This window comes from Engystomops pustulosus, chromosome 7 (genome assembly GCF_040894005.1).
Source record: "Engystomops pustulosus chromosome 7, aEngPut4.maternal, whole genome shotgun sequence".
Taxonomy (NCBI): domain Eukaryota; kingdom Metazoa; phylum Chordata; class Amphibia; order Anura; family Leptodactylidae; genus Engystomops; species Engystomops pustulosus.
Window position 1 is genome coordinate 164899935 of NC_092417.1, and position 26634 is coordinate 164926568.

Here is a 26634-nt window from a genome sequence, read left to right on the forward strand (position 1 = left end):
TAAGCCTAATGGTGCCATCAGAAGTTGAAGTCGCAGGACGATTTCTAACGACTACCGTGTGTAAAGTTGGGCTATCAGAAGTCAAAATCGCAGGCTGGTTTCTACTAATCCCTGTGTAGAAAACTGAGTAAAGCTGACAAGTGACAAAGTCACTTTGTCTTCTTACATAAAAACATGAGCAGTTTTTCAGGTATAACTGAGTGGAGCTAGAAGTCAAAGTCGCTGTGTGGTTTCTGTTTGCTCCTATGTGAAATTTGAATAAAGTTGTCAGAAGACGAAGTTGCAGTGTGGTTTCTGTTCGCTCCCATGTGAAATTTGAACAAATTTGTCAGAAGACAAAGTCGCAGTGGGGTTTCTGTTAGCTCCCATGTGAAATTTTAACAAAGTTGTCAGAAGACAAAGTCGCTGTGTGGTTTCTGTTGGCTCCCATGTGAAATTTGAATAAAGTTGCCAGAAGACAAAGTCGCAGTGTGGTTTCTGTTAGCTCCCATGTGAAATTTGAATAAAGTTGTCAGAAGACAAAGTCATAGGGGAGTTTCTGTTCGCTCCCATGTGAAATATGTATAAAGTTGTCCGAAGACAAAGTCACAGGGCGGTTTCTATTGACCTTATCCTAGAAATGGCGCTCGTTTATTACACGAACGATACCACAAAAAGATTAATACAAAAAAGGGACATTTTGAAACCAAATTTATTATAGGGTCTTGGTGCCAAGGGGGTAAAATGGCGTCTTGTACTGGTTTGTCACATCATAGGTTTACAAAAGAAAAAAAACTTTATTAGTTCACAATCACATTAGAACTACAAATCCCAGCAGCAGCAGCAGCACTCTCAACCTCCCCCATCACTGCGCAGCCATTTGTCCCCTCAGGACCTGACCCTGATCCCTATTATCATCGATCCCGCCTGTCTATAATGAGGACAATGAGACAGGCGAGCGCATTATTATTATCACCTCAGATGTGACCTCCCTCCTCCCCCCCCCTCCTCTCTCACAGTGGTCCAGCCCATTATTGGTCGCCTCATGCTGCCCCCCGCGCTCGCTCGCTTCCCCCCCCCTGAGACCGCCTGTGGATCCGCCCGGAAGTGCCGCCATTTTGGATCCTCTGCGCGTAGAGAGAAGGCGAGAGGAGCGTGTGACCCGGAGGCTGCGTGTGGTAAGTGACGGGGGAGAACACCCGGGCAGCGGTGGGGAGTTGCTCACCCGTTATAGGGGGAATGTTGTGACGATTATAACGGGATGTTTACGTCGGGCTGTGGGTAACGGGATCCTAGCGGCCGCCCCACCCCTCGCCTCCCCGGTGTCGTAGCTCCATAGCCGCGGCCTCTCCACATAACGGCTCCACCCGCTACACGGCGCTGGTTTCCCGCTACAGCCCCGGGGCAGGTTGGGAGATGACTATAGCACAGCTGCGGATCCGGTGCAGTTGTATATTACATCCCATAATTTCTATTATCTACAGATCTTATTCTCTATGAAGATGATATAATGTGTAGATTTATGCACTGTCCATGGGATTAGAATCTGCCCCATCTCATCTCTCCATGTGTTATGGGGTATAACAAAGGGTTAAGCCCGTTGTGCCCCCCCTTCCTTTTCAAATCCCCCAAATCCTGGACTTTTTGATAAGTGGCGGTAAAGGGGGCTCCCTCATGACTCTTGGGAGAGGTTATGTTAAAGGGGAGAGGGGATTGGACCTTAGGGCTGATGGTGGATCTGGTAATAGACTGAATTTCCTAGTTAAAGGGGTCGAAATGTTCTTACTTTTCACTAATCCCTTTCCCTTTGTTCGCTCCGGCCTGTGGTTGTACCACTGCACAGTTGCACATGATGGGGGGGATAATCTGATCGGCTGTGACCCCCCAGTGATCATGAGAACAGGGGTCTTGTTCTTGCACATACTCGTCCTGCTGCTCTTTGTAGTAGTCCTGGGAGGGTTGGAGGATTCTGAGCACAGCGCTCAGGGTTCACTGCCGTTACATACACTGTATATGAGAGAGATTGTGCCAGACGATTGCTGAAACTAACATAGAGCACGTGTCCTGCTGCCCCTACTACTATCTATTGGCAAATACTGGGGGTCCCATTTTCATGATCAGTGGGGTGTCTACAGTCTGACCCCTACAGAACAGATTGTTATCTATCTGGTGGATAGGGGCGAACTTAAATAGTTTATACAACCACTGTAAAGGAAATCTGCCATCAGAATCCATCATGATGATCCAGGCATCGGGACTGTGGTATCTTCTTATATTTGTCATCCATGGCCTTATTAAATCAACTGTTAAAATTTTGTTAGTGAGCTACAAGGGCTCTGGGAGGCGTTATCAGAGCCCTTCTGTGTTGTAGTATCTCAGACTGATACACTGTGCATGAGCACTTCCCTCTCTCGCTGTGTGCTGGAACTTCCACTGCTGCAGTGAGGTTACATAAGACCGATGGAGGAGGGAGACAGTGTAACAGCCTGTGAAGTCAGAGCATGGTATCACCCCCAGAGCAACGATCTTTAGCATAATTTTTTATTTTGATGGAAGAATGCCATGGATAACAATATAAAAAGACCACCGTCACAATGCCTGGATCCATGAGTAAGTGTCCCGGTTTATCATAATGGATATCGATGGTAGATTTCTTTCAATAATCACATGATTGCTGATACGGCCAGCAGGGGCAGGTGTAAATCATGCCGGTGGGGTGCGTTTTTAGTATTAGGAACGGAACTGGAAAACACTTTTAAAGGCTCTGTCCAAATTTTGATTGCCATCTCCTATTGTATAAAAATCCCATCATTATGGTTAGGACTGCTTGGACCTCCACAAATCACACTGTCACACTGCTGGATATCTCTATCCCTTTCATAGTTTAGGAATGGGAAGGTCAGAGCCACCCGAGCGCTGTGCTCTGCGATTTACAACACTTGACTTGAGTGGCAGTACATATGCCCAACCTGCTGCTCCATTACTGAGCGAGATTGGCGCATCTATTCTCAGAATTGGTGGAGGTCGTAGCAGTCAGACCCCGTCGATGGGCTAGGGGGAAAATGATCAAACTTAGGACAGGCCTTAGCTGAATAGTTTTGTTCTGGAAGATATATGTGCTGGTAGGCCTCACCCTATAGAAGTTCTTGCATTATAGAGTGGATGGCCACATAGGCCGCCTGCTATAGCCTCGTAAAAATATCCCTTATGTATTGTCCATTTCTCCAAGGTTCCAGCCTTGTTAGATTTCCCAGCAGACACCTTGACCCGTGCAGATCATCTACATGTTACCACAGTCGTATATGCAGTCACTGCCGGAGGCTCCGCTATGGACATGTCCGGGCTGTTACACATTTTTTTTTTCTGTGCATTGACAGTGATTTTGTGTGACAGGTTCAGAGACTTCTGTGCTGGTTACGTGTATAATGGCCATAAGAAGAGTCTGATATCTTTGCATATGTCCGATCTCTGTGGCCATGGTGGGGGCATCAGTCTGCCTTTCCTCCATGGAAGTGACCGGATGCACATGAGTATGGCGGCGTTATCTATGGCCACATAAAGGCCGGCCAGGCTCATGTGCCACTTTCTGTAGGATCGGCCGGCATGTAATACATACAGAGACCTATAAGATCCTCCCCCTTATTAGTAGGAGACAACACGTCACCATATAATGTTGTTTCATAAAAAAAAGATTGGTTCACTCTGAGACCACCAGTTATCCAGAAAACGGAGAAGTTTCTTTCAACACAACAATAGTCAGGATGGGGTTTAGGTTTGGTAGAAACTGAGGAGATGAAAATGGGGCTCTCATGCCCTTCTGAAATGTGCAACAAGGCGCCAGGATACCCTGTATACCAGTTTAGTCAATGGCTATTCTCAACTACAGCAATATTCTGCCAATAATAATTGGTTTTTCAATGGGCAGATAAAGTACTACCAGGGAACTACAGGTGGTCCTCTAGTTAAGAACACCCAACTTACAGACAACCCCTAGTTACAAACGGACCTCTGAATCCTGGTAATTTACTGTACTTTAGCCCCAGGCTACAATAAACAGCAATTACAGTTATTACAAGTGTCTACAATTTAAGCTTCATTGTTACTCCTGATTCTTATAACAATCCAACATTTTTAAATCCAATTGTCTCAGAGACCCCCAAAAAATTTGTGTGGATATACAATTATAAAATATACATTTCCGACTTGCACACAAATTCAACTTAAGAACAAACCTGCAGAACCGATCTTGTACGTAGCACTGCCTGTACTTGCATCATATTTCATGTCCGATAGGATGTGGCTTATGGAAGTGAGATCTGTCCGATCTGTCTTGCCCCTGGTGTGGTGAAATCTTAAAATCTTGACCATCTTTCCTCTAATACATATGGGAACTGCACAGGGTTGATTGACGATCTGCTGCCTATTAAGGAACACTGCCCTACATAGTTTAGTGGTTGATCTGGTATCGCAGTTCAACTCTGGTCAATTGAATGGGTTTCTTCCGGTTCCTCCAGTTTCCTCCCAGACTCCAAAAACATACTGGTAGGTTGATTAGGTTGTGAGCCCCATTGGGGACGGGGACTGATTTGGCAAGCTCTGTGCAGCGCTGTGTAATCTGTGTGCGCTATATAAATTATTATTTTTTATTGAATGGGACTGAGCTGGATGCAGGTCCATGGACGGGGTGCTGAGTATCGTAAGGGGTCAGTGGATCACCTAATCCCAGTAGGAATAAATAAACTGAAAAAAATTAAATCAGCAGAGAACCTTATTCTATTGGCTAATAGAGCTGCTAGTAAATGCTTATTTATTGAACAGCCCCCAAAAATTATGATTTAAAAAAATATATATTATTTTTTGCAGTATATCACACAAAGTCAATTTTGCAATGTGCTGCAGACATGTATGGGAACAAACATGCATTCCTGGTCATTGCCCTGTTCGCTCAATCCTTGCGTCCTGACCCCAGGGGCCTGTAATAGGTTTTACTTCCACCCACAGTTATTTTTGCATGTTGTAGTGAGTGTAGTTCTCCCTTTAGGTTACACTACAAGCGACTTCTGAGTGACAACACCAAAACCAACTTTATTACTGCATAATGGCCGTATACTACTGTTTTCCTCATTCTGATCCTAAAAGCAATGGCCCCTCTGTCCTCCCTGCTGACAGCTGTTTGGTGTGGATCGCACTCCTCCTGGGTCTCCTAGTGTTTGTCTTAGCTTATGTAATGGCCGTGTTCCTGTCCTGTCACGGTACTGATAAGCTCTGGGAACGCTGCAGAAAGGCAGAAGTAATGAGGAAACGCACAACTTCCCTGCGAATGTTGAAAGTCGGGGGCTGAGGATTTGCCAGATGTTGTGATGATTTCCCAAGCACGAGATCGCAAAGTTTCCAAGTGTTAATTTTTATTGCTGGAGCCGTAGGAGAACATATGTAGCTGTGATTCACTAGAATATAAAAGTCACTGCCAGCATGTGTATAGTCTAACAATTCCTGTTATCAGCGGGACTTGGTGGCTATCCTGTATATAGGGGATAAGTAAATCCGCTTTTTGAGTTGTAGAATCGTAATTTATTTCTTTTTTTTTTTTTCTATTCAACTTTTTCAGGCACCGCTGAGAATATCAAGATCTACTAAACTCCGGGCCACTGCTTGTGCTTAGAAGAAACAGAACGTTAATGTAAGTCTTATTTTTAGCGTTAATGTTGCGTATTAATGTATTTCTGATCTTAAGGGTTTTGTTTTTCCTTACTTTTTTTGTTATTGTCACAGTCCTGCTCAATTTCATTGGAGGACTTTTGTGACAATACACATTAAAGCAAATCTACCACTCCAGAAAAGTAAAAATAAACCTACACATACTCATCTGTCCTCCTCTTCATCCCGATCCCGGCCCTTGTCTTCTCTAAGCTTGACAAGCCAGGATCACCTGAAAAAGTTTTAAAAAGCAGGCCGGAGTGTGTTGGGACGAGATGTCAGAGGGCGCTTTCACTTGATGGGGTGCGTCACGTTTTTTTATGCCTTTTTGACGCATTCCAAAGGCTTCAGCCTTGATCACATGTTAAGGTTACATTGCGTTTTAGCAGATACAGTGAAAACACAAGGTAACCTCAGCATGTGAACAAGACTAAAGCCTTTGGAATATGTCAAAAATGCATCAAAAAACGAATAATTGAATAATAAGCAGCCCAGAGCACTGGAGATCTTGTCCCTGCACTCCGGACTGCTTTTTATAGCTCTTTTCAGGTGATCCCGACATGACAAGATTGAAGAAAAGTGTCAGAATAGGGATAAAGAGGACAGGTAAGTATGTGTAGGTTTTTTTAAGTTTACTTTTCAGGAATGGTAGTTTTCCTTTAAAGCCCAGTTCTCACATGCATTGGATTCCTAATAACTGACCTGTTAATGGCCTCCGTTATTGTCAGTTTGCACTTCTTCTGTTAGTGCTTCCTTTATTGTAGTGGAAAATTTGGATATGAGCTGAAACAGATTTTGTGCAAAGGGACCCTAACGGAGACCACCACGGAGTCCATTGAAATCTGTAGACCTTTTAATGCATCTGCTAGACTTCCGTTGGTGTTTTAGTGATGGAAGGTAATGGAGGTCTGAATGCAGATGTGAACTGTGCTGTAGATGTATATTGGACCAGCGTTTGGCGGGAGGGAAGTATCAGGTTCTTGGATTTCCTTTGGGTGAAGACACACATGGCGTTTTTGGGCCGTTTTTACTAAGTGCGTTTTCAGATCGTTAAAAACGCGTGCGTAAAAAAACGCATCCGTTTTTTAAAAACGCATGCGTTTTTTGAAAACGCATGCGTTTTTGTCCGTTTTTCATTGCGCAATTTCGGAAAAACGGACAAAAACGCACGCGTTTTCAAAAAACGGATGCGTTTTTTAACGCATGCGTTTTTAACGATCTGAAAACGCACTTAGTAAAAACGGCCCAAAAACGGCCTAAAAACGCCATGTGTGTCTTCACCCTTTGGCCTCTGGTTGACCAGTCTTTTAGCATATTGCTACTCTTTCCCCTTCAGTTTTTTCCCCAAGAATCAAAATGGGCCTCCTGTTCTTCTTTTTAGCTTCTTGTACCCTTGTTTTTATGAAAAAGCCTTAAATGATGCAAATGAGTCTGAAGGGCTCCAGGTTACTTTAACCTCTATGGAGCCTAGAGCCCTTCACGCTCATTTGCACTTTTTAAAGCCTTCTTTTTTTTTTTTTTTTTTAAATATAAACAAAGGCATAAGAGGCTAAAAGAATAGCGGATCCTTTCATAGGGGGTACACAGCTGCATTTTACTATCCTTCATCCTGGGGGTAGATGTCCTTTAATGTTTGACCCTTATGCTAAGAAGCTTAGATGAAAGTTAAGTGCCTAGGGACCCTCCCCAATCCCCCCTTTTTTGTATGTTTTGAATATTATAGCTAATCCAAGATTAAGTAACTCGCGGTGTTCCTGAGTTGGATACTCTTGGTGATCTTGTAAATATCTGTTTTTTCCCCATTAGGTTTTTGATTTTGGGCTTGTTATCCTTCTCATTTTTAGTTATTCTTTAGTATCACACAATATAAATTGCCATGTAGTCCTTTGTTATCACCTGGGTTTGTAGTTAAACATTTGGAAGGTGAAAGATGAGGCTTCTGCTAGTCTACTCCTGGAGATCAGATTACTCGGAAGACTTGAGTATGTGATAGATTTAACCCCCTGAGATTCCTGAGGTGCTCAGTGTCATCTTCTATTACACACAGGTCACTGACTGGAGACTTGTTTAACCACTATACAAAATGCTGTTTTCGAAAGTGCCCAACATTTTCTCACTGCGTCCCTGTGACGCGTCCGGACGTCATCTATATTTATCCCAGAACATTTAGTCACTGGGATCTGGCCTAATGTTGTGGTCTTTTACTTTGACCCTAGGAAAGGGTCTTGTGTCATAAGATCAAAATACATATTGGGCATTCATGGGGATCTTTCTTGCCAAAAGAGATTCTTTCTAAAGAGGGACAACCCCTTTAAGGCGTGCTGTAAACTGCTGTGGTAGTCGTCAGCTATAGGGATAGGTTGGGTTGTGTTACATGATGCTTATGGTGACCATGATTATTTCACGTGACAGGTGAAGTAGCCCGTGTTGCTTAGTCATGTTCACACAGCAGTCTCCATTGTTGCACAGGTGGTCTCAAGTTTGCATGTTATACTCCATCCCCCTGTTTTTGTCATTAGTGCGGGTCCGGCCACTGGGACCCTCATTAATCTACTTCTAGTCTCATTATTATGTGCATAGGAGCGAACATATAATATTGATACAATGTGGTTAATCAGTTTTAACATTTATTAGTAAATGTGTATATATTGTCTTATATAGTGGGACTAAGCTGCACGTCGCTCCTTATTGCGTTTGTACGCGTCATGATTTACCATTAACCATTGTATGAACTGTGGTAGAATCTCCCAAAGGCCACATTCACACAACTGTTACGAGGGTGTAAGCTTAAGGCCGTGTATACGTCCCCATGCAGTGGCACGATGCGACACACGTGGGAAAAATAGTGTGTACTCTCTTTCCCCGTGTTTACGGCCGTACGGCGCTGTTTCCTATGGAGAGCAGAGGGGTGAGCAGAGCTCATCCCTCCTTCTCTCCAGCGTGGCGACCATTGCTCGCTTGGGCTACGGCCTGGGAGAAATGTAGCCTTAGTGTGTCAATTGGGATACAAAAAACATGCTGTACTCTGAGAATTTGGATTGATGGTTTCCCTTTGACATAGCCGAATATCTCATTGGTAAGTGGCGTCTCCGAACCCATGTGTGATGATCTGCTTCCGACCTCCATATAGAGGAGCTGGAGTTGGTTGACCCATTTTTATCCGCTTCCTACCACTACACCCTTTGAAGTGAATGCAAGCCATGGCTGTAGTTACAGGTACTGACCACTATACTTAGCATGGCGCCGACTGCTTCCAGCACTGTACTGTGTTTATGCACCAGAGGAGCAAGGACCCGGACTGTGATGAGATTGTTGGCCTATTCTGAGGATATGCATTAAAATTCTTGTAAACCTGTTTAAGCTGTGTGAACATGCACATATATTATGTAATATCGGTGGCCTCTCCTCATCAGTTGGGGGTCCACCTCCTAGCGGTCACACAGATCAGCTTTCAGAAGGGGGACACAATGCCCAGACTAGAGATGCGGCCTCATTGTTTAGATTGCTGTGCACACAAAGCAGCGGCGGGTTTGGAGCATTGTTCTGTTCAAGTAAACAATGAAGGGGGCCTGGCGCTGGCTAATGCTAAACACCCGGGCAGGAGGAGGACTCCTGCTGATCATGGATTGATGGCCTATACTGTACAGAGCTGGGGAACCGCTAAAATCCTGCATACACTTTTCATATAAAACTAATTTAACTAGTGATGTGCCAAGACTAATTAACCTCTTTAAAGGGATTAGGGATTCCTAAAAGCTTGACCATAGCATCCGGTCCCGCATCCGAAATCCCTGGCAATCGCTTGTTATTATTGGTCTAATCCTCAGCCTGTAGTGTGACTACTGAAAGGGAAATGTGGGCATCACAGACCCTGCAACTCGTGTGAAAGGTCATACGTGTCCTAACGTGGTAACCTTAAGACCCCCTCCCCCATACAAATATGTGAACCGCTTGTGGTTCTTAGTGTTAAGTTGAGTCTTTTGGTGATTTAAAAAAAAAAAAAAAAAATGACAGGTTTCTAATGTCATAGCAATTACCTACTCCAGGCCTTGTCAGCTCCAGGAGGTGGATAAAGGAGACTTGGCCTCGGGCGTCGTGAGGTTAAATGTACCGGGGGTGTGGAGCGCCCGATATTAATACCCGCAATACACCCGTTTTTCGGGAGATGATGATGGCGGCTGGATTCTGAAATTCTCTAGAAACCAGTATAATAAATCTTGTTGATTACTCAGAGGACTCCAGTCCTATAGACCGGGGCGATCATAACTACAAACGCTCATGATGGGTCATGTCAGAAAATATCTGAGGCATTTACGGCATTTCTGAAATGGCAAACACCTCGCTGTGGAAGGTGAAGCAGCGATGGCTGATATTGTTTCTGCAAAACGGGTCACATTATATATGTTATAGATGGTTCCGATGGTTGGCTGTTCCCTTCCAGAAACGTTGCGGCGCTCGCGTCTGGTATTGCAGCTCAGTCCCATTCACTTGCCTTCATTCTATGGGGCTGAGCTGCAGTTCCCCCGAATATCTATATCATCAGTCACTTCACTGTTCTGCAGATCCAAAGCTGCCGTGACGAGATCTGATTGATCAGAAGTCATCCTGGACTCCTCTTACTTGCGTTACAAGAAGTAATAAGCGCCTTATCTGCCGTCTAAGTCCCGTGTTTACATTTCCCTGGTTGGCAGCAATGTCACCGGCCGCAGCGGATGTGGGATCTGTTCATTGTCTTTGAAAGATCAACTTCAGAAGAAACGCCCCAACTCCTTGGAGATTGCGACCGATTTGCCTTGTAAACACGACCTCCCGAGGCTTTTTCCTTTTCGGCACGTGACTCCGTCATCTACGTCTTTGTGTAAATTGGGAAGAAGCCGACGTCTCTGGAGGTTGTAGCCGCGGATCTGTAGCTTTGGGGACGGGAGAGATCAGTAGTGACATCTGCTGTCAGTCTTGTCGTGTGTAAAGATGCCACATACATAAGACAGGCCTTGACTGGTCCCACCAGATGACAATCTATCGTGTTTGGGGTCCTCCCGACCCCCCCCATTTCACTACTTGTTGGCACAGAGTTGGGTGAGAACAGTCCAGAACAAATATCAAAGTTTATCCGAAGTAATTTCAGGTTATTTTGTGTTCTTATTTGCGCTGATAAACTTGCTTCTCCTGTGTTCATCAGATCACGTGGCCCCCAGGTAGCTGATTTGGCTCCCAAAAGCCAAAGTCCCCCATTTGTCTTGTATGTCCCCCCCTTTTTTTTTCTCTGCAATGCATATTCCTCCAAATTTTCATGCACCATGTAAGTTTAATGGCGGCACAGGATCCTGATAACTCAGCGCCCCCATCCCTGGGTATTTGTTATTCCATTGACTAACTAGTCCATTTAATTCTATCTGCTCTTTATTCTGCTCTTTATTTTGTGTATTTTGTAGTCTGTTTTGTGAGTTCATTGGTTTTTATGTGTAAATTATTCACGTTCCTGTTACCTGCAGTCCTATAAGGGTGACTCATATCAAAGAAAAGTACATAAGTAATCTGTCATGGGTGCTGCTTAGGTGTAAGACAACTGGCTGTAGCAGGAGCCCCATCCCCTCTCGCCCTCCGCCTCTGTACTTTGCTGCTGTTTTCCTAACCATTCAGCTGCTATCCACTGAATAGGGGTTTGGTGGGGGTCCGATCCTAGATGGAGCAACCTGTCAAGCATTTTCCCTGCCAATCCTAGGGATCATCTGCTGTGGATAGGGGATAATGTTACATTGTTACAATGGCATGGTTAGTTTTAGGAAAACCTCCACATGAAAGGAGCCGTGTGAATATGCCCTTATTAGGAAGAACTAAATTCAGAAGTCTAAATAGTTCAGTCTGCGATCAGAACCGGCTCTCCTCCATTTATGTGAGATGTTTATAAGCCATTATCTTGACGTGGTCGCTCCCCGGCTGTAGACCCCTCTGCAGGTACCACCCGATCCAGCGTTCACTCAGCCGCCTCCATCTTTCTTGGCCGTCGCTATACGCTATAATCTGAACTCCGGATACTGTGGCAAAAATAGAACGTGCTGGTAGGCATGGAAACTGTGGCTGCGGGTGCCGCCGTATAAGTGCTCGCTACCAGGGTTTGTACATTTAGGAAAGTTACTTCATGTGGGATCATTTCCGAAATTGCTTCATGTATTTTTAGGTTTTAGGTGCAAGACGCACCATGTAAGATTTTTCTTTGTGCCTCGTATAGGCATTTTTTGGGGGGCATGGATGTCCCGATCGTTCTGTATCACTGTCAAATTGCAAACACAGTAAGGTCGAGGTGGCTTTGTGCATATTGATATAGTTTACCTGGAAAACATGGTCAGGGCCTGACTTCAACAGCATACCCCACCTATGTTTTGATGATTTCTAGTGCTCAATTCCATACTATGGGACTGTTGATCAAACAGGAGTCTATCTTCCTTTATGCCACGTTCACACATTGGGTTTGCATTGCCTTTAACATAATCACAATGACCGTATTGTGTGGTCAGTCGCCCATACGCTTTAGATGGCATGCCCCTCTGGCGGCCTCTACATCTCATGCGTACCAATGGGCTGATCCTTCTTTCTCTGCCCAATGTTATGGGGGTCCGTGTTTCTTTTTTTCTGCAAGTTTAAGCGGCTATGTTAACATTATCACAGCTGCTTACTCTTCCAGAAATGAGGGAAAACTGATTTCAAACCAGCCAAACGCTTGTTAAACACGTAATAACTTATGTTACATTCTGTATCACTGTCAAATTGCAAACACAGGAAGGTCGAGGTGGCTTTGTGCATATTGATATAGTTTACCTGGAAAACATGGTCAGGGCCTGACTTCAACAGCATACCCCACCTATGTTTTGATGATTTCTAGTGCTCAATTCCATACTATGGGACTGTTGAAAATTGCCAAGCACAGCGACAGGATCTCTCTGCTCACCATCTGAGAGTGTTGGAGATAACCGAGCGCTGTACTCTGCAATTTCCGACGCCTCTATAATGAATGCAGCGGCAGCTTATGTGCTCAACCTGAATCTCCAGCCTTTGGTGAGTATGTAAACTCCATTCCCCGGATTTGCTTTGGCCAATGGAGGTCCCAGCAGTCGGACCCTCTCGCCCATCAGCTTGGTATAGCGATCAAAGTTGGTACAGCAGAAAAACTTTAGTAAGCTCCTGGTTTGGGTCTAGTTGTCGCCATAAAAGGGTCCCAGATGACGGTAATCTATGACTAACCCTTCCAGGATATGCTCTTACATTGTCAGGTTGACAGGCGGCAGCGCTTGAACTTTCGCTGGTGTTGTAATGATTTCTCCGGTGGCAGGGTGCCAGGAGCTATAGCCTCCGGGACACAACTTTGTCACCCAGGAAAGCCGATACAAGCGGTCACATCTGAATTGGTGGCAATCAATAGGAATGGATCTGTGGAAATGCGGCTTTCCAGGCAGCAAGAGTTAACACTTTCACCTGGTTCTATTTCGTGCCGCTGGATACAAGTGGTGACAATCCTGGGTTACTACTCACAGCGGATCTGTCAGCCGGATATACAGAATTTGGGTAGTAGTAGTAGTAGTAGCACCTGTAGCCTCAGGTGTTGTCCTGCCCTTGTTACCTGGAGTGCTGTGTGCCGAGGGCAGGGTTACCACACTTCAGACACTTTCTTATGCACTTGTGTGCCGTAACATTTGTTCACTCGATGAAAGGGTAATTTCAGGTTATTAAAGAGAACACTTTGCCAGCTTTTAGCTCGTACGGTTTTTCGTACAGTATCTCCTACGCTTTCTTGGCAGCCTTCCCACTTCTTATTTTAATAGATTGCGTTGCTTCTGTGTGTTACTTCCAGCCAGTGCATCTGCTGTCTAAGTGGAAGCAGGAACAGGGAAATAGGCTGATAATGTTTTATGCCCCCCCTTATCCACAGGATAGGGAATAAGAAGCTGATCAGTGGGTGCCCGACATTTGGGACCCACCACTGTTCACAATAAAAGGGGTCCTGTTCTCACTAGTTCAATGACCTCAAGCATGCTGCTTTACTCAATACTTTGGGGCATCAGATTGAGGATTATGGGACTTGGTTGTCTTGGGCACCCCTAATGAGAATAGATACTTTGAGTTTTGAAGCCATTAGTCTTTGTGTTTTTTTCTGATGGGTTATTAATACATTGCCTACATGGGATGTAGCTAGTCCTGCACTGCTGGGGGTTTACCCAATTATTTTAGCCTTTTCCAATGCAATCATTGAAAGGTGTTTGCAGTAGGTGTAGAAAATGCTCTGTCCTGCTGTAACGGCCTGTGAGATTGGGGGGTTTATGTCACTGCTTAGAAGGCAAAAGACCAGGCCTTGCACCAAGGGGCTCACAGGTGTCCATGTCTGTATTGTCCTGTCTTTGTCCTAGTCCTTGTTCTTTCCCAAAGTTAAGACTCCATGTCTTGTGATCAGCTGCACTAGAGCGCACAGAGGAATGGAGAGCAGTATGCCGGGCCTCTGTGTAATGCAGAAAAATCCCCGTATCACTGGGTTACCATGCACTACAACATGCAAAGGTCCAAAGTGTGATCATATGTTATAGACTTTACTTCTTTCCTCCACTTGTGCTAGGAAATCCATACTTATGGCTGTTAAAGTGTCCATAAAGTGTCAGGGACTTAACCCTGACCTTAAATTCATATGAAATTCATAAAAATGGAAGAAAGACGCCGAAGTAATGACCTTTAGTCTTTGCAATTTTTGTAGGCGACCAAACAGGTGTCTATCTTCCTTTATGCCACGTTCACACATTGGGTTTGCATTGCCTTTAACATAATCACAATGACCGTATTGTGTGGTCAGTCGCCCATACGCTTTAGATGGCATGCCCCTCTGGCGGCCTCTACATCTCATGCGTACCAATGGGCTGATCCTTCTTTCTCTGCCCAATGTTATGGGGGTCCGTGTTTCTTTTTTTTCTGCAAGTGTAAGCGGCTGTGTTAACATTATCACAGCTGCTTACTCTTCCAGAAATGAGGGAAAACTGATTTCAAACCAGCCAAACGCTTGTTAAACACGTAATAACTTATGTTACAGCGCGCCGTGTGACTGCGTCCTCATCGAGTGGCCGACCCCAGGTTAGGCTCCTCCCACAGTCTGTCGTACTTATTATTAGTAATCCACATTTAAGGAGAACATTTGCAGATATGTGACTAGTTAGATTGGCGGGGATCTGATAATACCAATTATTTAAACGGGGGTAGGGAGCACCTGTGTTGCCTTCGCCATTAATCGGAGGCAAATCTTTGTGCCCCCGTTACAAGTAATTGGAGGATCCACCAATGCCTGAACACCCCTTTAATGCTAGTCCTGTATGTCTTCTGTAATACACCAGGATATCCTGATAAGGGGGCTTGTATTTTCTGTATAGTGATGCTTCCACCACCCAGTCTGCCCGGAGCGGGTGCTGGGTGTTATTCCGCTCCGTCACTCGCCCCTATCTCTATTGATCTGACACTGTGTTTATCTGATGCTGCACTCAGTAATGCTTCGCCAGGGAAAAACACACAAAACAAGCTCCGTGCATCAGCACTTTCATTGTGCCCTGAGCTGAGCCTCCCTTCACATGGTCACATCCCCCTTTTCAAATCGAACACAAACTTTTTTCCTTTTGTATTGCACCCCTGTGCCTATCCCCCCCCCCCCCCCAGTCCATTCTGTCTTGTCTTGTCCAGCGCTGGGTTCACCGAGGACTCGGCTTGTCGTCTCTCACCCTTCCTCGTGGTGTCTGGGGGGGTCACCCTGTGCTATGTTCCTCCTGTCCTGCTCTCTGTAGTGTCTTCATCTGTTCTCCGGGACGGAGTTGAGCTCTGTCTTGCTTGTGTCTATTCCAGGGGGGCTTATTAGACAGACCATGGCTTCATTTAAACTTGATTTCCTGCCCGAGATGATGGTGGATCATTGCTCTCTGAATTCCAGTCCTGTGTAAGTGTAGATTTCGAGAGGTATCTCACTGCTTTTTTTTGTGCCTTTTTTTTTTTTGTGAAATCTGCTCCTTGTCAGTGATTCTGTGTGATGTCACCTCTTAAAATCAGCTAAATATCACCTCCACCTGTCTCTGGGCTCATGGTTGTGAGTGGTCGGTGGCTCTGACGAAGCGCAGAAGTCTTAATCTTCACGGGCTGGCCATGTTTTATTTTATTTTTTTAATTTTTTTTCCTTTTGGATCGTGCTGATAATTCACATTCCTGTGTGTGCTGTATCCGTCCTGTACATAACACTGGATTAACTCCTGATTATTTTTTTTGGAGCTTTCGTTAACACTTTCAGTGTACTTTTAACTTCCGTATGGTGTCGTGTTTCATTTCTAGAATCTCCTCCTATTTCGTTTCCCTATTAACATCTAACGTCGCTTGTCCTAGATCTAAGAAGATGAACGGCACCATGGATCATCCAGACCATCCGGATCCAGATTCCATCAAGATGTTCGTGGGACAGGTTCCTCGCAGCTGGTCAGAGAAGGAGCTGAGGGAGCTATTCGAACAGTACGGCGCGGTGTACGAAATCAATGTCCTGCGAGACAGAAGCCAGAACCCTCCGCAGAGTAAAGGTGAGGCTCTCTTTTAGGTGTTTGCATCAGTCAGTGCTAGGGTGGACACAGCTGTGGTCGGTCCGTGCGCCCGCCATATTTCACAGGCGGATCTCTGAGCATCAATCATATAGGGGCTCCTTGTATCATAGCACTATATGATACAAGGAGCCCCTATATGATTGATGCTCAGAGATCCGCCTGTGAAATATGGCGAGCGCACGGACCGACCACAGCTGTGTCCACCCGACCACAGTCGCGTCCTCTGCACTGTGATCAGGCCGTGAAACCTGCTCAGCTTACAATCCAATTTTCATGGATTGACTGCGGCTATTTGCAGCCGGCTTCAGAGCGATTTATTACAGTCTTTGATTTATTGACTTATTAAACTGGTTTTCGGACTAGCAACTTTTTACAGATGTGTCATTTTCACCAAGATTGATCAATTGCCTTAGTGACTTTTCTTGTTTCTTGCCCGTAGGATGCTGTTTTATTACGTTCTACACGCGTAAGGCCGCATTAGAAGCACAGAATGCGTTGCACAATATGAAGATTCTTCCTGGGGTAAGTAAACTTTCAGCTTTTCTATGGGAGGGGAGCCAAGTGCATTAACAGAGTTGTCTAGGTACAGTTTCTGCAGCACTGGGATGAATGTTCACTTCCTACTAAGCACAACGCTATACATTATGTAGTGGTCGTACCTGGTATTGCAGCTCGCCTCCATTTACTTGAATGAGACTGGAGTGCACATACAGAACGTCTTTGGCTTATGGAGTCTAATTGGTGCTTTCTGCTGCATTGCAATTGCTTTCATTGGTGGTGATGTTGGACCCCTGCTGATCTGAAAAGGATTACCTAGCCTAAACTTGAAAGTTCACACCTTTTCAGCTGACATTAATGTGTTTCATGGCAACCCAACATATCGCCCTGGCAGCAGATCTGAGGTCCAATTTTACAGTTCCTGATCCTTTTTAGCAGCACACACACACACATGCATGCTCAGCTCAGAGTTATAGTTGTTTACTGCTTAGGTTATCAATATATGCCACATTATAGGCATGCAATAGCAGACGTAGAACCTTCTTGCAAAAAACCCATACCTCTGGTGTAAGCTCTAGAGCTTAAGATGATTGGATGGCGCGGCTTAGGCAAACTCTGTGTTTTATGAGACCACTGGAGCCTCATCATTGCCTATGCCAAGACGCAAGTAGACTCTTAGGTGTTGTATTACACAATCTTTTTGCTTGCGCTAATGTTAATCTATACAAGTAGAAATGCGGAATATACTGGAGTGTAATGCCACCCTAATAGGTCACATGCAATCTTGTTGTACCGCCATCTAAGTGATGTATCATCTTCTTGTGTGCAGATGCATCACCCTATCCAGATGAAGCCGGCAGACAGTGAGAAGAATAACGGTATGTCACCCAATGCTGATCAGTTCACACTTCCAGGCTAGTAAGGCGTCGTGCACACCAGGGCCGCTCTTCCTTCCTGTGTGAAGCAGACGCCGGCGGCGAGCTCTCACAATCACATTACTGCTGGTCTGTTGCGGTTGTTTGTTCTGCCCCGTCACTATTAACCCTCTTCAGTGCGGCGTTACTTGCATCTGGTCATCCTGTTCTTCTAAAGGAGTCAATTAAAGTGTAAATTGAGAAGTAGATGAACTCTCAGCAGTTGCTACAACAAAGAGTCCATTGTGGAGGACACCTACCTGAATGTGTTAAGTCACATTGTCCTGTTGTGTTCATTGAACCGTAAATCTGGATGACAGTCCTGTGACTGGTGAATACCATTTGTCTCCTTTTTAACTCCTGATTAACAAGAGATGTTTGCGCCTTGTTTTTATTTTCCTGCAAAGGACTTATTCTGTAAGCATCCATTAAAGTGTGATATATATATTTTTTTTTTATGGATACAAAAAATTCCACCTCCTGTAAATTCCAATGGGATTCTGTTGCTAATTTTTTTTACAGATTTACTGAAATAATGGACATTACCAGAATCTGCATTAAAGGGAACCTGTCACAAGGGACCTCATTTTCCCTTCAGATTGCAGAAGATCATTACAGCTACATTGCAAATCTGCCTTTCTGCTTTCTGCATTACAATATAATTGTGTGTTATAACTTACCTTGCACCCTGACAAAACCCTCTGTTTAGTCCCAGGGGTTGGGCTATGGTTTGGATGCATTTCAAAAACCTGTGACTTGTCTGTACTGATCACTCTTCAGCTCTGGGCCTCCACCTTTGTGCTCCTGTACAGCTCCTCCCTCCTGTTCCTTCAGACAGCTCACAGCAGGGTGAGCTGACATCTGTGGGGAAGGGAGGAGCTGTACAGGAGCACAAACTTGGGGGCCCAGAGCTGAGGAGGGAGCAGCACAGACAGGTCATATGTTGTTTTATTGAAATGCATCCAAACCAAAGCCCAACCCCTGTGAATACACAGGATTCTGTCAGGGTGTGAGGTAAGTTATAACGCACAATTATATTGTATTGCACATGCTTAGAGAAAGCAGAAAGGCAGATGTGCAATGTACCTCTATTGCGGTTCTGCAACCTGTCTTTAGTGAAAATGAGATCCCTGGTGACAGGTTCCCTTTAAACATCCTGAATGAATGAATGGGCACTAAAAATATACACTGAAACTCCTAAACTAGCTCTATTCCTCATACCCTTAGGGTAGTCTAAAATACATGTGTCCCTTTTCATGGACTGATCACATTGCTGTGGACTGGTCTCGTATGGTGAAATATGCATGGAGTTCCTTGTTCCCTGCTAAACAGCACTGAACTGTAAGAAGGGACTCCTTGCGTTAAATTTCACCATGATGCATGGAATCCCATTCCAGGCAGTGTGGCCTTTTCGTGAAACTGGTCTCTACACAATCTGTGGTTCACAGACCGGTTTTGTGCTTTGTCCTCGGGCTGCAATGAACCACCATATCGACATATTGCTTGCTAAGCTGTTACGTCGCTTTGTTCAGATTAAAGTATCCTATCTTATATTCTCAACTTTAATTCCATATTCGTTTTTTTTCTATTAGCTGTGGAAGACAGAAAGTTGTTTATTGGCATGGTGTCCAAGAAGTGTAATGAAAATGATATCCGGGTCATGTTCTCTCAGTTTGGGCAGATAGAGGAGTGCAGAATCCTACGGGGACCTGATGGGTTGAGCAGAGGTATGTATGAGTAATGGGATTGGACTCCTAGTTTGTGTCTTCAGGGCACAGTCCATGTCATATACTTTTTTTCCTTACATTGCAGGTTGTGCATTCATCACATTTACATCCAGATCTATGGCACAGAATGCAATCAAAGCCATGCACCAAGCACAAACCATGGAGGTAAGTCCTGACCATAAATCCCATCTCCCCATTGTGACAGCAACAGCAACTTACCCCATAAACAAATGATAGGGACTAACTTGCCAATTCGTGGGGGTCCAATGATGGGAGCCCAGTGGATCACAAGAACAGGGTACCCACGTTGCACCCCAATAGAATGGTGTGGTCGGTTGCACAAAAGCGCCGACACTCCAGTCACTATCTCTAGAACTGATGGACCCCTGTTCTTGTGATCCATGGTGGTCCCATTACTGATACTACTATATCAAGAAATTACCCCCTATCCTATGGATAGGAGCTAACTTGTTGAGTTGGTTTAGCTGTGGGATCCCCCACTAGTCTGGTATTTGTTTGGCATGTGTGTGGGATATGTTGAAATATTGTCTACCATGCAGATAAGACATCAATACTTGTTAGCATGAGGTGCATCCCTGGCCTACAGGGGGAGATGTATTCTCATCTCAGTAAGAGTAAAACCTGTAACGACTTGTATAGCCGGACTCCTGGTCAAGCTTGTTAGTCCATTGCCCAGTGTTAAGATTTTATCCCAGACCTTGTCACGGCACACGCCACTGTTTTACGCGAGACCTTTGCCTCCTTCTGCAGGGTTGTTCCTCTCCAATCGTCGTCAAGTTTGCCGACACCCAGAAAGACAAAGAACAGAAACGAATGGCACAACAACTCCAGCAGCAGATGCAGCAGATTAATGCCGCCTCTGTATGGGGGAACCTGGCGGGACTGAACAGTCTGGCACCACAATACTTAGCAGTAAGTACTGACTAGGTTTGCTCTTCTCCACGCTGGTTTTTGCAGAGTTCCCAGTGGTGGAGAAAAGCTTCCTCTCCTGGTGAGGACTGCACAGAGTCTTCTGCCTTGGTATGAGCTGAACATCTAGGACCACGGAGCTCCTCGTAGACAGCTGCATTGTGCAGTTCACTCTTATTTACACCAGAAATTTCTGGTCCGTTAAATGTTTCAGTTCTATGTGTTCAGCTCGGGCTTGTGCGGGAATCTCCAGTCCTTCATAAAGTGTGTTGGCTTGGAATAGTCTAACTCTTTGCAGTGGAGATATATAATTTTTTATTTTTTTTTGTGATGGTGGTCTAACTCACCCGGTCCTTCCCGCTCACTCAACCTCCCAATGTACACCCTGTGGATATCTGTGGTGTGATACGTTTTCTTCCTCCCCCAGACCGGAACAAGCCCTCACTCTCCTTCTTGTTTTGTTTTTGGTGTAATGTCTAGCTTTATTTGCAGCTCCTCCAGCAGACAGCCTCCTCGGGCAACCTCAACTCCCTGAGTGGCCTCCATCCCATGGGAGGTGAGTACTCCACGGGGAGAACATCAGGTGTGTGCATTTTCTTTTTTTTATACTTTTTTGTTTTTGTATTGCTTTTTAAAATTCTGTATTGTTGTATGTTAAAAATGTTTGCATTTTATTATCAGTGACGTTCATCATATGCTTTATTGTATGTAACTTGTAATATTGTATAAAGTAACCATCCATCTTGAGCGTATTGGCTAATGCACATTGCGTGTTACAGGACTCAGTGCCATGCAGATTCAGAATTTGGCAGCATTGGCGGCCGCTGCCAGCGTCACCCAGAACCCAGTCAGTGCAGGCTCGGCACTCACTTCATCAAGCAGTCCCCTCAGCGTCCTGACCAGTTCTGGTGAGCCGCGTGTCTTTACTGTGAACTGTATTGTGTCGTCCTAACATTCCAGTTCCAAGGGTTTTTATGATTTGGTCAAGGGCAGATGATCTACTGAATCATGAACATCGGTGTAAATACTCATGATATTGGTGATGGATTCTGTGTCCCCTTCATTTTTTTGGTTCAGTGAGAGTCCAAGAGCTATGACCACTACTCTTGGACACCCACAAATACATATGCTATCATTATGTCACAGAAATATCACTTTAAAGGGAATCTGTCTGCACTTTTGACCATCCAAAGCTTTGGCCAGTGTTGGTGCTTGTCCTCGAAGACATGTAGTCAGATCTTCTTGTGTGGTGTTGGTGAAAGTTAGTGAAAAGTGATAATCCAGGTCTGCAGCTCCTGCAAGGGATCTGAGTAGGGCCTAGATCCAAGCTCACTACACACTTTTCCTTCAATGGAAACCTGGACAAGCTACTAGGCTACAGAGAGTCCACCTTCTGTTAAAGTAAACCCACTATACTGTAGGTAAAGTTTATTAAGCTACAATTCAGAAATTTGTTTCTTAAATAGTTTGCAGGCAGTTTGGTAAAATCAGTGGTAAAAATCTTGCCTGAAAGGCTACAAGAATTTGGAAAAGGTTATTCTTATTCATCCAGATCAGGGATTCTCTGCAGCTGATGGTACAGTGAGTGTACAGCGCAGTTGTCTGTGTAGTGGTCACATCTCGTTACTGCTTTTAAATGGTAACTAAGCTGCAGTGACTCAGATGGAGAATGGAGCTGTCTGCTTCCTGTACTATTCTGAGAACAGCTGTTCTGTAGGGGGCGCAACTGATGGATCCTCAACAAGCAGGTTGGAGGGACCTAAACAGTGATTTAAACTGGTATGTAAAGTAGAAGTCTTTCTAGCCTGAAAGGGGTATGATAGAGGCTCTCCATCTAGTGCAAAGCTACACACTACTGGAGTAGTAGTCATACAGATAGAGTAGCAAGATTATAGGGAATCCATCGTCAGTTATGACCATATATTCCATTGTCTGAAGTTTATTAAATTTCACAGGTGATACAGCTTTGGTTTACCACATTTCCATAACAAATTCGCCGCCTTTTTGTTTGGCTTAGTCCCTGTGGTTGGTTTGGACAGGTTGAAAGCAACATATATCTATATTTCTATAAGATTAATCCTGGCTGTTATTTTTTTTCATCAGGTTCATCCCCTAGTTCTAATAGTTCATCAGTCAACCCCATGGCGTCTCTAGGAGCTCTGCAGACCTTGGCTGGTGCCACTGCAGGTCTCAATGTTGGTTCTTTAGCAGGTAAATACAGATATAACATAAATTAATGGGATTTTACAAGTCTTGCATAGCTCATAGGAGTTTAAAGTCGCAGGAGGGGGGGAATTAACAGTGCAATGTCACATGACTTGGGGATTCACACTGCGATTGTGCTTTAGATCTTCCTTCTGTCCTTGAACTTATCATTTTTTTTCCCTCATAGGCATGGCTGCTTTGAATGGTGGCCTGGGCGGCAGTGGTCTATCCAATGGCACCGGAAGCACAATGGAAGCCCTGAGCCAAGCTTACTCTGGGATCCAGCAGTACGCAGCAGCGGCGCTGCCCTCACTCTACAACCAGAGCCTATTATCGCAGCAGGGCCTGGGAGCTGCAGGTAGTCAAAAGGAAGGTATGTGTTGTTGCTGTGATGGCCTTTGTGTAGTGCAGTGAGGTTACAGCTGAGCCCTGGTTGGTGATTGACCACCGCTCATCTGTTCTTCTGACAATTAAGCATCTGATTTGATTGCGATGTAAAGTTGTTTGTTGTACCTTCTGTACAGCTGCATTTCCTTTTACATTGCTTCATTTAACCCTTCACTGCGCAGTGACGCGAGGTGTACGGTCCTTAAGCTCCCATGCATTGGGAGTTGCCGGAGCAAAGTCACAGCGTCACTGCAGCAGAATAAAGCTTAATTGCGGGAGAACATGGCCATGTCCTTGACTGGGGATCACTAATTTTGGTGCCCTAGATCCAAGTGGCATCAGGAAACATGCCCTAAATCTGGTGAAAGGTTCTCTCATGATGTAGCAAGTTGCATCTAGAATAGGAAGGGAGTATAATGGGAGACTTTGTATACTCCATCGCTTGGCCAGATTAATTCTTACACCAGTATTCAAAAGTAATGGCGGGCATCCTTATACTAATAATTACAAGACTTTTCAGAGTTTCCTAACAAGCTGCAGATACCAAACACACAAATTTGCCACACAGCATATACACAGATTTTATTATTATTTTTTTTTTTTTTTTGCTGCAATTTGAGCCAGAATTCTGGGGCAATTTGCTTAGTAATTCTTTTCCCTTTGTCGTGTGTGTGTATTGTCCCAGCCTCATCCCTTTTGCTTTTGACATCGTCTCATTTGCTATGTGTCATCTCTCTTTGGCTCCTAGGCCCAGAGGGAGCAAACCTCTTTATATACCACTTGCCCCAGGAGTTTGGTGACCAAGACCTCCTGCAGATGTTCATGCCATTTGGAAATATTGTGTCTGCCAAAGTTTTCATTGATAAACAAACGAACCTCAGCAAATGTTTTGGTAAGTTTTACAGTGTCTGATCAGGTTAAACTTTCTTCTCTGGGCAGAGAACTTTAGATTTGCATCAAAACTACAACTCTCAGCATCCCCACAATGCAGAAGGGTAGACCTTTTGTGTGACAACGATCAGACCCTGGCTTACAGTGGTTGTAAAAAGTTTGGTGCTTTATCCCCTCTCCACAGGATAGGTGATAACAATTTGATGTGCGTCCGACTACCTGGATCACAAGAACAGGGTGTCCCTTTCTCATTACTTGATGGAACAAATGCATTCCGTACAATGCGAGTGTCAGAGGATGCCAAGCGTAAGAGCCCCCGAGATGGGCGAACGCTGTGCTCAGCAATTTTCTACACTCTCATCGTACTTATTGTAGTGGCAGGACACATCCTTGCCCTGATGCTCATCAGTTAGTGAGAACAGAGACCCCTATACTCTTTATCGGTGGGCCCCATGATCAGTTTATGAATGGGGGATGACAATCGATCTTGGTGTAATCCCTGCAATGGAATATTCAGTTTGAATGGGGAAAGATAGAAGCCGGCTGGGACGTAAGTTTTCAGCTAATCTGAGGCCACAGCCGTCACGTGACCACCAACACTTCTGATGATTGTACGTCGGGGTCAGGGTTTTTTTTTTTTTTTACCCTCTCTCTTTTTAAAGGTATATATTTTCTCTGACCCCTCTGTCTCCTGTTCCCCCTCCCAACCACTTGTGCTTGTCTTGAGCAGGTTTCGTAAGCTACGACAATCCAGTCTCCGCTCAGGCTGCCATCCAGTCCATGAACGGCTTTCAGATCGGAATGAAACGTCTGAAAGTGCAACTAAAACGCTCCAAGAACGACAGCAAACCCTACTGAACTGTACTGCCCCTGGGAAGTGAGCGAGAAGGATGTTCTGGTAAGTGTGGGATGGAAAGGCCAAGACCAGGATGATGTGTAACTGGAGGAGAGCACTTAGTGAGAACACAAGACTATCGCTGTCTTTACAGCAGCCCCAAAGCATCTACGTGTGCTTACAGCCAGAAGCCTCTTTCCCTCCTAAAAAAAAAGACTCTGGGTACAACTTTTTGTTGTGAATTTTATTTAAATTTTTATTTTTTTTGCTTTCGTATGGAAGAACTGCTTGTACTATTTGTTCCAAGTGTTTTTTTTTTCTTTTGGAGATTAGGTGCCATATCAGTGATTTTATTATTATTATTATTATTAATATTATTTGGACTTTGCTGTGTTTGTACAAATGTGTGTGAATGTCCCAATACCAGAACCCCCTGGAAAAGGAGAAGGGGGCAAGCGGCCTGCAAAAACGCTCTGCTCCCGGCCCCGCTTGCCATTTGTCTGCAGGGAGAGAAGTATCTCGCGCGTTACTAATCGGGGATAAAGATTACTTGTTCCCCCTCCCCCTATTTCATCCTCTGTGATGGCAGCTAATATGGCAAGTATAGGGCCACGACATCGGATGATATGGGCTTTGCATGCAATTGAAGAGGTCTCCTAAAGAGGTTGTACCATGACCAAGGATGAGTCTGATCATTCAAGCCAAGGGTACTTAGTTTCCCCATACCCTTGTGTGAATGAGCAGCAGTAGTACATGTCCATTGATCTCTGTGCGGTTACTAGGATGGTGGCCTGACCTCTGTGGACTCCAATATATGACGAGAATAAAGGGGCAAACCCGCTGCCTCCTTCGGCTTCTATTGGACTTGAATTCACTTCTGCACAAAGTCTGGCAGCCCCATAGAAATGAATGTGGCCGCAGTGTAATTTGTGATGTGTGTGGGGTTACCAGTGTCCAAATCTGCACTGATCACACACTTGTCCTTTGCAGTACGACCCCTTTAAGACCCTTTCAGGAGTTGTAGGATACTTGCACCAGCAGCTATATCCGCAATGCAATATAATAATTTTCTTACTCCCGCCTGCTTATATCCGGGCTATACATATTTACCGGTAAGTTTTCTTACCATACATAGCAAGCGGGGCAGTGACTGGCGCTAAGCCGCTGCTCCTCTCCTAATTTCCTGGTGTTGTGTAGTAGAATAGAGGCGTATTTCATGTGCCTGTGTGTGTATGTACCCAGGTACATACCTACATACACGTATCGTGACTTACACGACGAAGACGGAACTGCTAAAACTTGAATAATGTAATACTCAGAGAAAAAAAAAATTTGTGTTTTCAAAAGTTTTTTTTTTTTTGGATTTGGGATAATGTGAAACTTATAAAGAGGCTTCCAGGCTCCTGATAGAAACTTTTTTTTTTTTTATACAAATGTATAAAAAAAAAAAAATATTGAAACTAAAAAACAAAAGGCAATTGAAGGAAAACCAAGCCTGCTAGAATGTCGTTTCTATTTTTATAGAGGTTTTATACAGCTCGGACGAGTGAGCAATATATTTATTGCCTAAATTATTTCGCTGGGAAGAGATTTTGTAGAATTGGGAAGATGGCGACTTTATTTTGTGTTGTGTTTTTTTTTAAATATATATATATATATATATACAGATTATTAGACATCTTGTTTTAGTACAATGCGTTTGGGAGGGGGGAAGGGACGTATATAGATCCACCCGGTCCATGGTGTCAGACCGGGGGTGTAAATGTGAATTAATAATGAACAGGTCTCTTCCTGCAAAAAAATAAAAATTTTGTCAGTATTTTTAAAACTATTTTTGCTCAAAACGAAAAAAAAAAGTTTACAAGACGGCCGTCTGGACTCTGGATTTTTCAGGGCTCTTGGCTGCGTGCGGCTACGCTTAAGGGCCTTGCAGTGTAAATGACAATCACATAAAGCGAAGCAGGAGGAGT

General features: G+C 44.5%; 1 protein-coding gene across 11 annotated transcripts in view; it reads left to right on the forward strand.

Annotated features, from left to right (window-relative positions):
- Positions 1-879: 879 nt before the first annotated feature.
- The window catches only part of CELF1 (CUGBP Elav-like family member 1), a 45746-nt gene continuing 19991 nt past the window's right edge, over positions 880-26634 (forward strand). For 2 of the 11 annotated variants that reach the window (XM_072118683.1, XM_072118679.1), the window contains exons 1-15: positions 880-1157; positions 5588-5659; positions 15541-15631; positions 16069-16256; positions 16717-16799; positions 17605-17653; positions 19282-19416; positions 19502-19581; positions 20188-20349; positions 20827-20929; positions 21126-21254; positions 22450-22557; positions 22739-22924; positions 23687-23830; positions 24560-24727. In XM_072118683.1, coding sequence (XP_071974784.1) covers positions 15561-15631; positions 16069-16256; positions 16717-16799; positions 17605-17653; positions 19282-19416; positions 19502-19581; positions 20188-20349; positions 20827-20929; positions 21126-21254; positions 22450-22557; positions 22739-22924; positions 23687-23830; positions 24560-24687 — 1566 coding nt within the window. In that variant the 5' untranslated portion in view covers positions 880-1157; positions 5588-5659; positions 15541-15560 and the 3' untranslated portion in view covers positions 24688-24727. Of the gene's footprint in view, positions 1158-1314; positions 1430-5587; positions 5660-15540; positions 15632-16068; positions 16257-16716; positions 16800-17604; positions 17654-19281; positions 19417-19501; positions 19582-20187; positions 20350-20826; positions 20930-21125; positions 21255-22449; positions 22558-22738; positions 22925-23686; positions 23831-24559; positions 26473-26634 lie in introns of those variants that run through there. The other 9 variants (XM_072118678.1, XM_072118687.1, XM_072118688.1 and 6 more) reach the window with 9 other exon arrangements.